The sequence below is a fragment of the Pieris brassicae genome, chromosome 13 (assembly GCF_905147105.1).
Source record: "Pieris brassicae chromosome 13, ilPieBrab1.1, whole genome shotgun sequence".
Classification (NCBI taxonomy): Eukaryota; Metazoa; Arthropoda; class Insecta; order Lepidoptera; family Pieridae; genus Pieris; species Pieris brassicae.
Window position 1 is genome coordinate 2311674 of NC_059677.1, and position 12553 is coordinate 2324226.

The window sequence follows — 12553 nt, forward strand, 5'->3', positions numbered from 1 at the left end:
AAATGTAGCCAAAGAGAATAAATATCAAAGACGATAAACGATAAACGTAAATAGAAGACATCAGGCCAAAAATAAGTGTTACAACTCTGTTTAAATAAACATACTTGCTCACAAGACGTACAGTTCTCTTTTTGGTGTCTGGATGAACAGGCCACCCCTCCTTATCATAAACCACAGGTCGACCTCTCAAAGAACCTTCATAGTACTGGTCCAGCTTTCGTGGGATCTTTAGTATATATTCCATTCCCATTAAGCCAACACATGGCAGAATTATACCAAGACAGGCCTTTAATAACCCTGAAAAGAAGCTTTTGTCTATTGTATACATAAGACAAAGCTATAACATTTATCACTAACAAAACACATAAAATAAAAATAAAAAAATCTTATTATTTTTTTTTCAAAATTGTTATCACATTTTTTTCTTTTATCGAACACGTTACGTTTTAAGTGTGTAATGCTTGTGTGTTGAGGTGGTAATTGGCTCGGCATTTTGCTGAAGAGCAGACTGTTCCACAGCGCTGGTCATCTGCCAGAGGCCACAGCAGCTAATTTATTGTCATTGATATTGGCATTGCAGTAAATTAAGTTGTTTGGTTGTTATTTACAACATTAAAGACTTTTAATAATGATATGGTCACTAGACCACTTATGTTGGTATTGATTAAATTACACGGCGTGGTTTATTGGTAACAATTGTTTACGGTAGAAATGAGTTGAAAGACTGGGTCTTTTTTACAAGTAATGTTTTTGATAGTATTTAAACGTTTAGTATATTAATGAACTGGAGGCACTTCAATACAAAAATGTAGAAAAAAAAAACATGTGAGTATTTATGGACATGCGTTAGAAGTTATATTTTGGAATAACAAGATAAAAGTCTTTTTAAAACTTTTATCTTTCGCCTTATTCTACGTTTCTAGAAAATACCGACACTATCAGATAAATATCACAAAAACAAAATTTCAGCCTTCTGCGCTTGACTCACGTCGTCGACTTTTTGGGTCTAAAGCAAGCCGGTTTTCTCACTATGTTTTCCTTCACCGTTTTAGCGAATGTTAAATGCGCACATAGAGTATCCATTGGGACACAGCATGGGAACGAAGCTATGACCTCAGGGATGAGAGTCGCACGCTGAAGCCACTAGGCCAACACCGCTTATAAAAATATAAGCAAACAATATATCTTGCTTACAAACAATCATTAATCAACTAAAATTATATGTGTTTGCCATTTACTATTCCCAAAACAAATCGTTCAGTTAATACAAAAAATTAAATTCCTAATCTCTCTCCTGAAGTACTTCTCGGAGAGCCTAATTAATAAATAAAATATAAAAGGCTTTATGTTACCATGGTTACCATATATTTGACATAACATCGTTACCATGTTAACAAAAAATTAAATCTATTATAAGAAACTCACCAAACAGAAGTAATAAAAATAAAATGCCTACAAAAATAATAGACATGTTAATTATCACATCATCGGGATAGCATGCCGACCGCACGCGTCTTCTTCCTTCATGAGGAGAAAAACCAGCTGCTAGAACATCCATTTCAGACATATCTCGGCATATTAATTTCGGATCGTCACCTGAGAGCATATATGCCAAAAATCTAATTCATAAAAATCAGTCAGTAGATGTTTCAAATAAAGTTCATTTATCATTTTAGTTTTCATGTCAATTTTGGATTTAGTTTTAAATTCATTTCCCACTCGACAAACTTTTTTATCGTCACAATAACAATTAATATATAACTTACAAATGTGAAACAATTTGTTGAAAAATCGTCAAACAATTTGTCTCGAGAAATGTGCTCGATTCATTAAAAACGAAGAGGAATCTTTAAACACTGCAAAATACTAGCCATAACAGAAAAAGTAAGTAAATGCCTTCTAGTCGAGCACTTTTTTCGAGATGACATAAAAACGAGTGAAGCATGCTGCATGACGTACAGACTCGAGCGGTAACGCAGATTCGACGCTGTAAATCGAGAGTAAACAACGTATAAGGACACAGAATGTTGAGGTGTTTGCTACCGCGGCTAAGAAATTGACAACCCAGTCAGATATTATACGAGAAACTATTTTTATATGCATTTGTCACCTAAACAAGACTGCTATGGTTACATTTATACAAATCACAGCGGTTTTCTAATGTAACATATTATGATTTTATTATATTATATTGTAATATAAAGAAAAACAAACTAAAATTATTTTTTTATTAAGCTATCAATGAAACCTATAAATTAAATGCTAGTAAATTAAGTTAATTAACCAAATAAATTCATCGGTTTAATACAACAGTTGTAAAATTTAGCTTCATCCAAGATCTGCATAGAAATTAAAATTGAATGAAGTATGTACAAACACGGGACTTGTCAGGACGTAATAAAATTAGAGCGCTTTGCTCGTTATAACAGTGAGTTCTTGAACCGCTGTAGTATAGATACCGGCAAACATCTTGATCATTAATAGGAGTGGGGGAACATTTGCGCATCGTATACAGCGCGGGACACAAACGTCAACTGATTTACCAATCACGCGATCGACACGTCACTCTCGCGCCGTCGCGCACCACCGCCCGCCGTAATTAATGTATATTTACTTTCTTGACTACTCGCAAGGATCGCCTAAGACTATATTTACCTAAACAAACGCAATCGCAATGCCAAACACAAAAACAGCGATCATTCTTCTTAATAGCCACATCTCTTGTTGCGACCGCTACTCCGTCTCCATTGATCAATGCAACTAAAATTTATTAACACGTATTATTATAAGTATATTATATGCAAGTACATACAAGTATATTGTATACACCGGTGACATTTCAGCCGTCTTTGCCTCTATATAACAATTGTCGTGTCCTAGATGTTTACAATCCAACAATTTTATTGAAATTGCACGAAAAATTGTTGGATCTGATGTTTGAGCACAAAATTATACACAAACCACGCAGTTTGCAGCCACCAACCAGTACCAAGAGTGATTTGCGTGGGTTAATGGGGGGGATTCTCAGTTTCTGCTTTTTCTTTTCACTCGTACAAAGTGTAAGCTGAAGGCGCAGAAGTTAATTGCAGGTTAAATTAAAAATATGTAAATCTGCAACTGAATCTATCTAAAAACCTTCTTCGGGAGTCAGCGTTTACTCTAGAGTATTGAAGTTTGCTACACCGAATGTACAACTCCAGTTCCCAAATTTGCCTCCCCAGAATCTGCCACCCTACCCCACTAGTTAATTGACTGAAATATGGTGTCTATTGCGGAGGAAGTCAAAAAATCTTGTCAAAATACACGAAATCACAAAAAGTTATATTTGACGCTCCCCGCAACCAAATAATAAATTACATAATTAAGTTGTATTCCGACTTCTTATGGCTGGAATCGTCTATTTCTAATAAAAAGCCATTTCTAATAAGATCTAACATTAATATTGAAATCAGATTTGTTAATGAAGTAACGAGGTTACAGGTTTTGTTACAGAAACACATTAATTTCTTACTTGAACATCGATAGTCATCGTGCGATATCCCTAAGGGTAGTTCCATGGTAAAGATATTTGTATGCATTGGTGGAATTAAAGATTTCTGGGTATTCGATGAGTCTTCAATGCGCGGCGTGCATTCACGGGGTACGACACTTAAAATAATACAAAATGTGTGCGTGTACTAGTGTACACACGTAAGAAGTGACAATTTCTTTATGACCTTATTTTTCGAAAAATGTCTACTATATGCAGCTTTACAGAAATTGGTTAAATAAGATAAAGTTTAACAAAAGGCTTTTATTATCATAGACATGAATGCAAATAATACAATTATTTCATTTTACCTTAATTTTACTAAGTTTAATACAGAATTTTATTAATTGTAATAGAATTATTAGTATAATTTTTATCGTAATTATATATTTTTGTTTTTATTAATGGCTTGGAATCTCTTCGAATCATCCATGGTAGGGACAAGGAAAGATGGCGCGTAAAGGAAAAATGTGACGCGTAACAGAATAATGTGACGCTAATGTTTTTTTACAATGCAGATAAAGAAGTTTCACTTCAAAAATATAATTAAAGAAAAATATTTACGTATTCACTACTGTTAAGCCATTTTGACTAAGCCCCATTAACTTGTGCATAACACAAGGAGATTTCAATTTCATTTGTAATTTTTGTAATATGTCTTCATTTACTTAATACAATGAGGGATACCAGTAAAAAATAACCAGATAAATCACCTGAAAAATGCTGGAGCTAATCCTGTATTTGTCACTTGCAGGTTGATTAAAGATCGCGCATCACGGGTGTCAGACACAACAGATGTCAATCTTGCGGAAGACCTATAATTTTGTTACCATTGGAATTTATCTTTCTTTATTTATAATACTATAGATAAATTCGTAAGATCATTTGAAAAAAAAGTACAACTTAAACAAATAAGTCCTCGATGTACCTGGAGGAACAATCTTGTCTATTAACGTTTCACCAAGTTATAAATGAAAGAAAAGATTTCCATTTGTTTAACGTGACGCTTAAAAAATTTATCTTCAATTTGATTGTTTGAACACACATATGTATATTATATAGTCATATGATGTGAGTATAAAGTTGACACTAAATTGTCTGTCAAATGTTAGATACTAATTTATAGTGCACACGTACTCACACACATACACATGTGGTTTCCTTATATACAATTGTTTTGTTAACGTTGCAACCTATTGAATTAATAATTGTTTAAACTCTCTAAATTCTTTCTACTTTTTAAGACCTGTCGATCGAAGTGAAGTGAGACCTGATGACCTGTAACACCATCAACAGGCATCAGTCTCACACAAACAAGCATTTCCTTCAATAGAAGAAAGATAATTATTTATTTATAATAATCAATAGATGTAACTTGTTTATGTACAAAGTTTTTGTGATAAAAATAAATAAAGATTATTATTATGAATAATGTGTACATTTCGCTAGACAGTGTAGTCGGCTTTTAACTGATATCACGCGTACTGTTTTTTTGATACCAAAATTATATTAAAATACAGAATTACAAAATCTTATCAATGTTAATTTCAATTATTAACATTTATTAATTTTATTTTTATTTAATTATTACACTTCATTCTTAAACCTTTAATCTTATTCAAAGATTGTGACTGTTTATATTTTATAAAAAAATTTGAAAAACTTTAACCAAACTTGATATAGGTATTTTACCTTAATTTAATTTTAATACAACCGTTGGTGTCGGTATCGTATCGTCAAAAAGGCATATCGAATCATCCCAAGTAGCTACCTAACATACGTCATAGATTGTGAGATGCTGGATTCATCACGAAGATTCGTTACCGTAACTACGCACAGTGCCGGATTAGCCATATAGCAAGAGTAGAATAGCTACGGGCCCCGCGAATTTAGGAGCCCCGCCCTCCAACGTACCCTTAACCGTAATAATAAAATATTACATAGGAGCATAATATATCTTGCTTCACTTCCATTTAAAAATCTAAAACTCGATTTCGTCACGTCAAATCATAAAAATAAGTAGGTATTTCACTAACTTTTTACCTTAATGTTCTAATGTTTAATTATAATCGATATCTTTAGACTAACATCTATACCACATCTACCTTTCAGGAGGCAAGATTTTTTATACGAACATCTTCATCATCTCACTTTGTTGAATATAGAGCTTGATTTGTTTAAATAATATATAGTCTATATAGGGTTACTAACTCTCAATTTGCCAATTCAGATCCAGAAATATTTATTCGTAACGGTTTTGTTTTATTCAATATCCTAAACATGAGAACCTGAAGCAAACCAAGGGGCCCTTGATAGAATTTGCTACAGACCCCGCCCTGGCTTAATCCGGCACTGACTACAAACATACCAAAGCATATGTTGAGAATTGGACAATAGACTACCAATTTAACACAACACAAACCCTGGAATTATGAGTTTGTTCTCATCGGCCTTGACTTCCAAATCCATTTGCGTGCAATGACCGGTTTTTAGTGGTAATTTCAAAAATCCTTCATCTCCATGCTGCATTATGTTAAGATCCGCCATATTGCCAATCATCAACGTTCTAGCGGTTTCTATAACCACGTCACGCTAAAAATATTTTCATGAAACTAATGATGAAACATGATATTTTATATTTATTAAATTTATAAGTAAATCTCATCAGGAGCACATCTTCACACCATCACACTACACAGCCCAAATTAGATATTGCTTAGTTAAATGTATTTAACATTTTTATAGATTTTTTCCTTTCGTAAATGTTCAACCTTTTTGTATATTTGTCACCGGAATATAACAATATCCGCAAGTGTAAAAATTTCCTAGGAAATAAAATAATAATTAAGCGACCACCAAACGGCATGTACGATACTCTCTGATTGGTTGAATAAGTAAGTAACCTAACCGTTGAATCTTACGAATATCCGTTAGTTTATAAATTTACCACGAGACGTCGCAAATTGATAAATTGGCGAAAATGTTGGCGTAAAATAATATAATTTATCTCTGGTTTAGAATCTTACGAATAAACTTACGGATTTGTTATTTTCCAGTAACATAAACATATCTTGGCTATATCTTTAGTATAATTACTTTTTGTCAAATATAATTAGGTAGTACATTGGCATCGAAAACTAGGAATATAAGTTGACGGTTTCCCTTCCATATATTATAATCTACCGAATAATAATACGTTAAATTATAAGCAGTACGTTGAGGTTCACAATGTTTCGACAGTTCATAATCTCGCGAGATAGATTACAGCCATTATAATACAACTGGGTATTTACAATTTTATGGTGACATATAAATAGAATAATAAATATTCCAAAAGTAAGTGTTAAGTCGACATTTAAAAACTCTAGAAGGAAGATTTCTCAATGTTTTTGGTAAATTATTTTCCAACGCCGATAAAGAAATTTCACTTCAAAATTTTTTTGTAAAATAAACTAAAATCTAAAAAGCTAATGTCACGGATTCATGAATTGCGATGCAATACAAAAGAATAAGAAATACAAAAGTCACTATTGAGCAGGAAAGAATTACGATAGGCTCATTGGATGGTGTGTTACCTGTTTTCTTTTAATTTCTGTGAGATTTAAGTCTTTCAAACCTTCTTGTTTTGATTTGACAACAATAACATCACTGATTGGCACTATTATGAATTCACCATTATTATCTGTAATGGCAACACAAGACAATTACAGACGCTGTGTCTAAGGACACACTGGAGTAATTGACCAGACGCCTTCGAGGTGCAAATATATGATACAGGGTTATTGGCAATTCGACGTATGCCCATCAGGGGCTGATGGGGGTTTTTTGAGATTTGAGATAGTATCCCCGTTTTTCGTTGTTCCCGAAAAAAATATTGTTCTTCATCTCGCACTTTTAAATTTGTATCAATAATTATTGTCTTAAATTGATAAATACGCAGCGATAAAACAAGAAAAACATAGTTGTAAATTATATTTTTTTTGCCTTTTTGACTAAATTTGAAAAATTACAATACATTACAACTCAAAAATGGTCAACGCTTTAAAGGATTATTAGTTAAAGCCTTAACAACACTCTTTATATTTTTCATTATACATGACGGCCTGTCTTACGTGCTCTCGACACGGTAATATAATGTAAATAGATTTATAATATTTGGACTTACTAATATTTATATCTTTTGGAAGTAAATTTTCCCGCGCATAGTTTAATGGTAGGACTAAACACAAGCCACCTGAGGGCAAGTCGAAATCTTCTCTCTTCACGACATCATTGGTAAGGTAACTTACACTCATATCTTGGTTTTTCCATAAAGGATCTAAACTACTCACACTGAAACAAATGTTTTATTTGACATGAACGACTCTCATTTGTCCTCGGAATTTTAGATTCTCGTGAGATATTTTATGGGATCAAATAAGGATGTGTACTAGATTCCTTAATCTACTTCCAAAAAGTAACGAAGGATAATACATAGAAATAAAGACCAATTGTTAAACAGCGGTGTCCACGGTTAGTCGCTCACCAGATACTGTACTGCAAGTGTGATGAAAGTATTTCCATCAATTACAATTACCTTGCGATTTCGCGTTTAGTCAAATCATTCCACATTATTTTGCTTTCCAGTGTCATCTTCTCGAAGACTTCTATTTGAGATTTGTACCAAAGTTCGGCATTTCCAATTTCATATAAAACATATTGATTGTCGTTGGTTAAGTTATTTAATTTGTTTTTCCCATTATGATTCGATTCTGTGGCGTCTTGAAACAATATTTTGCCTTTGTCAGGTATGACAAAATGGTGTTCGGTATTTTCAAAATATGCCATCTGAGCACTGTCATCTGAAACAATTCAGATTTCATTTTAATAATAATAAGAATAATAATTTATTTTCAAGAATATGGTTCAATTAATTGATGTGATACAATCGTAATTTCGCATATTCTGTGACACAAAGTCAAACTTGACTATAAAGAAATTTTTACATTATGAGTCATTTCAATTAGTTAATTCTTATTTTATTTCTAGCGATAAGATATCATATTATTATATTACATTATTACGTTATCAAACTAATATTAACGTTTCACGCAAAATTTCTAATATAAATATTTAATAAGAACTATTAAGATATGGGATGTTATTTCAGTATAGATACAGTATTTATAAAAATGACTAAGGAATCCCCGTGCTCAATTGGCATAGGCCGATGAGCAACAGTGCTTCGGGTATCATGGCTGACCCTAAACTTAACTAAAAAATCAATAATAATTTAAAAATACGACGTGTCAACGACGGATTAAGCGAAACGGCATTGTTTATTATTAAAATTAGAAGTCGGCGCTCAGAATTGTTTTTTTTTGGAGTTTAACCAAGTCTTCAGTATTTTAATTCGGCTTATTATAATTTCCCAACTCTATTTTTGATGAATTTATGTAGAGCCACGTAATAGGATCTACCTTTTTACATATCACTCAGGCGGCGGGAGGGATCTTGCACTATCATTTGATTTTGCACTATCTCACTAATTTCACTGACAAGAATCAGTCTGTCAAACGAAAAGCACTCACATTTAAATATGAAATGTTCGATGTCACCAACGGAATAATTTCATATATCGAAGACAGCTTTGTATATAAATCCTTGTTCGAAATGTTGGTAGGCACATATCGGAAGATTCCAGTTTCTATCAGCGCTGCAGGAATATGCGCTTATGCGCGCTTGCGCGAATAAGTTGTGCTTTGTCAAAAAGTCTGAATTTGTGATGAAATTATTTGCAGTGTTGAATACAACACACAACAACACAAACAATAGTTTTAAAACAACCGCAATTTTATTTATTTCCAAGTTAAACCTGTTGATCCTGACTTTCAACAAAAACTTTGAAGTCCGTATTTGTACAATGCTCCGGATAGTCTTAGATAATCTGGCTTAAAAAACGGAATAAAGTCAATCTCGCCACCGCCTACTTCAGATCCAGTCCATTCCTTCGCACCTCTTTTACGAACAATTTTGGAACGATTCGAGGTCCTCCGGTTCATTCATTTTTAAAATTAACAAAATATACAATTATTTACACTTGACTAAAATAAGTTTTGGTAATATTTTAACGAAACAATAATTAAATCGACCGCAACGTTTGGAGTTCCCGCCAAAAGTCCGCTCTGAATTCTTTTTTCAAATGTTACAGAGCACTAAAACGATGCCATACTGGATGCAGACTACAGATTATAAAAAAGATATTTAGCGTTGTCATTGGCTAGAAAATGACGATTGTACTTAAAATTCAAATGGCATTGGTATTACAGTGTTCCACATGACTATGTTAGAAATAGATACTTTATCCCACGATTAGGTAAATGTTGACATAACGAGACAGAAAAATCTGTTTGATATGGCTGATCACTGTTAAGCCATAGCTTAAAACGATGCAAATCTAAAAATTAATAATACCCTTTTGTGCTATTATGGTAACTAGTGACGCTTAAATCTTTTAACAAAAACCTTTCTTATGAATAATTCTAAATATCGCAATAAAGTCTACAAGTATGCAGCTGTTTTAGACTTTCACTGGAACTCAATATAACAATCTCTCGTCTTTAACGCTACGTTCGTTCGACCAATTGTTTTATTAACTTTAGGGTCACTTTGAATACAGCGATAAATAGATGGCCCATGGACACCTGCAACACCCGCGGCTAGCGCTATTCTTGAAGAAGTAACTCAAATTAGAGTCAAAACAATTTTCTGTATGATTGTAAATTATCAACACATAAATAAGTTTATGAAGGCCCGTCACTCGCAGTTACTCCTTTTAACCCGGTAGAGATAGCATTACTAAACGTGAGATTGAAACAGCTTGTAAAATTACCTGAGAAAGCATTGCTTGTATCCATATGATATACATCACTATTATCTAGAGTGTCATACTTTGTAGACGTTGTATCCTCGGAATATTGCTTATGGAGTAAATGCTGTAAATCAAAACTCATTATTTTCTTTAATTCATGCAAAGGCGACAAGATGGCGGAAAGACGGATCCAGTGTCTATGTTTGGACTAGAGATGAGACATCAACACATCACATTCAAACGACATAATCATTTAATCACAGCGTACTCGAGCAATTTGATAGACCTTAACTAATTGAGTGTAATTATAACATTCATTTGACATACGGATGTCAATTTTCGCGAACTGAGTCTTCATTCTAACGATCCCGATCCCAAGAATGAGGTTTTTTTTTTCAAAATCATATTGAAAACATCAAACATAGCATATACATGGTAAACATTTTTTGCGTAATCCATACTAAATTAAAAGAGAGCGCGAATACAAACGGAATCTCTCTCTCTCTCTCGCCGACAAAGACAAAATAAATTTTCGAAAGATAAGACTTACACTTCGACTACCCTTTTGAATATTGGCACCGAATACTCCCGTTACGATCTGTAACCATAGGAAAAATCGATTAATTTTCCGGGCCTGTGAAATGTCCTAACAACGTAGCCACAACTAACTTCAGTAAATCAAGAGATTACCTCCTACCATTTCACAAAATTTTCCTCTTTATGTATGAGGTTGTGGAGCAGTGTTGGCTTAGTGGCTACAGCGTACTCTCATCTCTCAGGTCGTAGGTTCGATCCCCGGCTGTGCAACAATGAATTTTCTTTCTATATGCGCATTTAACATAAGCTCAAACGGTGAAGGAAAACATCGTGAGGAACGGTTTGTCTTAGACCCAAAAAGTCTACGGCGTGCGTCAGGCAAAAAAGGCTGATGACCTACTTGCCTATTCAATGAATAACAAATGAACATGAAACAGATACAGAAATCTGAGGCCCAGAACTAAAAAGGTTGTAGCGCCATTGATTTATTTTATTTATAAGGTTGTAGCAGGGTGCTTAGGTAATCTTTGGGGTAAACGTTCACAACTTTCGATCTCGGCAGGTGATCAACCAACCATATGCGTATATACAGGAGTTTTCTTTTAATCAACAGAATGCTAAGAAAGGGTAGATAATATTGTACCTACTTCCATTTTCCGAATTTTATACAATTGAGAAGGATTTTCCCTCCGTAGACGTAATATGTACGGGTTTAAGAGCCTTATGCGTTTATTGTGAGCGTCTAAAACGTGTTCAATTGGTATGAATTCATCACCCGTGGTTTTCTGAAATGAATAATCCCATCAAACAAAGCTTTTATTTTCGCCTTTACATCCAATATTTTTTTGTTATAGAACCAGACGGGTAGAAGGCTCACCTGATGTTAAGTGATATCGTGACCCATGGATTCTCTTAATGTCAGAGTGCGCGAGTGGGTTGCCGGTTTTTTAAGAATTGGAACGCTCTTATCGGAACGGAACGGAAAGACACTAAATCGAATTGATTCGGAAATACTTCGGTGGGCAGCTGGTTCCACATACCAGTGGTGCGCGGCAAAAACTGCCTCAAAGAACGTTCAGTTGTGGAACGACGCACGTCGAAGTGACACCGGTGGAAAAAGTTTCAAGTGGTTAAAGTTTCTCCGAGAACGACTCGTCAATATACATAATCATGTCGATAGACTTCCTGCCATTTATGGCTATTCGCTAAGCTTGTTTATCAGATAAACATGAAATAAAAAATTCTAAAGCGCCGCGCGAGAGGATTGCACGTAGTTTTAAGTATCCGTAAAACATAATCCGGCCGATCCGTGCACCAATGAACATTCTATGAGCACATCTGGAACGGTGAGGAAGAACATTGCGGGAAAACGGCATACCTTAGACCCAAAAGTCCCAGACGTTTCTCAGTAGACTGATCACCAACTTGCCAATTGGAAGTGAATTGCATTACGAAATCGCCCACTAAAGGGTAGCTTTTGGTTATTAGGTTCGTGTTACTTTCGTGGCAGTGGCTGGTCACCAGGTAATAAAACTAAAACTTACTGATGGAATATCACACAGTTTCACTGTCACTGCGAGTTTCTTTTTACAATTACGAAGTGTATTGTGCTTCAAAATTTCTTCACGTTGAAATCT

At 34.1% G+C, this 12553-nt stretch overlaps 1 protein-coding gene and 1 long non-coding RNA gene across 2 annotated transcripts; both read right to left on the reverse strand.

The window, feature by feature from the left end:
- Positions 1 to 180: 180 nt before the first annotated feature.
- LOC123717621 lies at positions 181 to 2705 on the reverse strand. Its single transcript, XR_006754850.1, has 3 exons — positions 2656 to 2705; positions 1426 to 1596; positions 181 to 297 (listed from the first exon to the last, which is right to left on the reverse strand). It is a non-coding gene; the product is annotated as an uncharacterized LOC123717621 (long non-coding RNA).
- On the reverse strand, positions 2697 to 12548 carry LOC123717620. Its single transcript, XM_045673704.1, has 10 exons — positions 12461 to 12548; positions 11564 to 11701; positions 10930 to 10977; positions 10401 to 10503; positions 8106 to 8370; positions 7695 to 7861; positions 7105 to 7211; positions 5952 to 6121; positions 4243 to 4344; positions 2697 to 2760 (listed from the first exon to the last, which is right to left on the reverse strand). The coding sequence occupies exons 2-10, from the start codon at positions 11567 to 11569 to the stop codon at positions 2706 to 2708; spliced, it is 1023 nt and encodes a 340-aa protein (XP_045529660.1). The 5' UTR covers positions 11570 to 11701; positions 12461 to 12548; the 3' UTR covers positions 2697 to 2705.
- Positions 12549 to 12553: the final 5 nt, after the last annotated feature.

Bases quoted from the DNA above. Each gene is read 5' to 3' on its own strand.
- LOC123717620 (XM_045673704.1), bottom strand. The intron at 8,371-10,400 runs GTAATTTTACAA...GAATTGTTTCAG, and splicing joins TACAAGCAATGCTTTCTCAG to ATGACAGTGCTCAGATGGCA. The intron at 6,122-7,104 runs GTAACACACCAT...AAATATTTTTAG, and splicing joins CAGAAATTAAAAGAAAACAG to CGTGACGTGGTTATAGAAAC.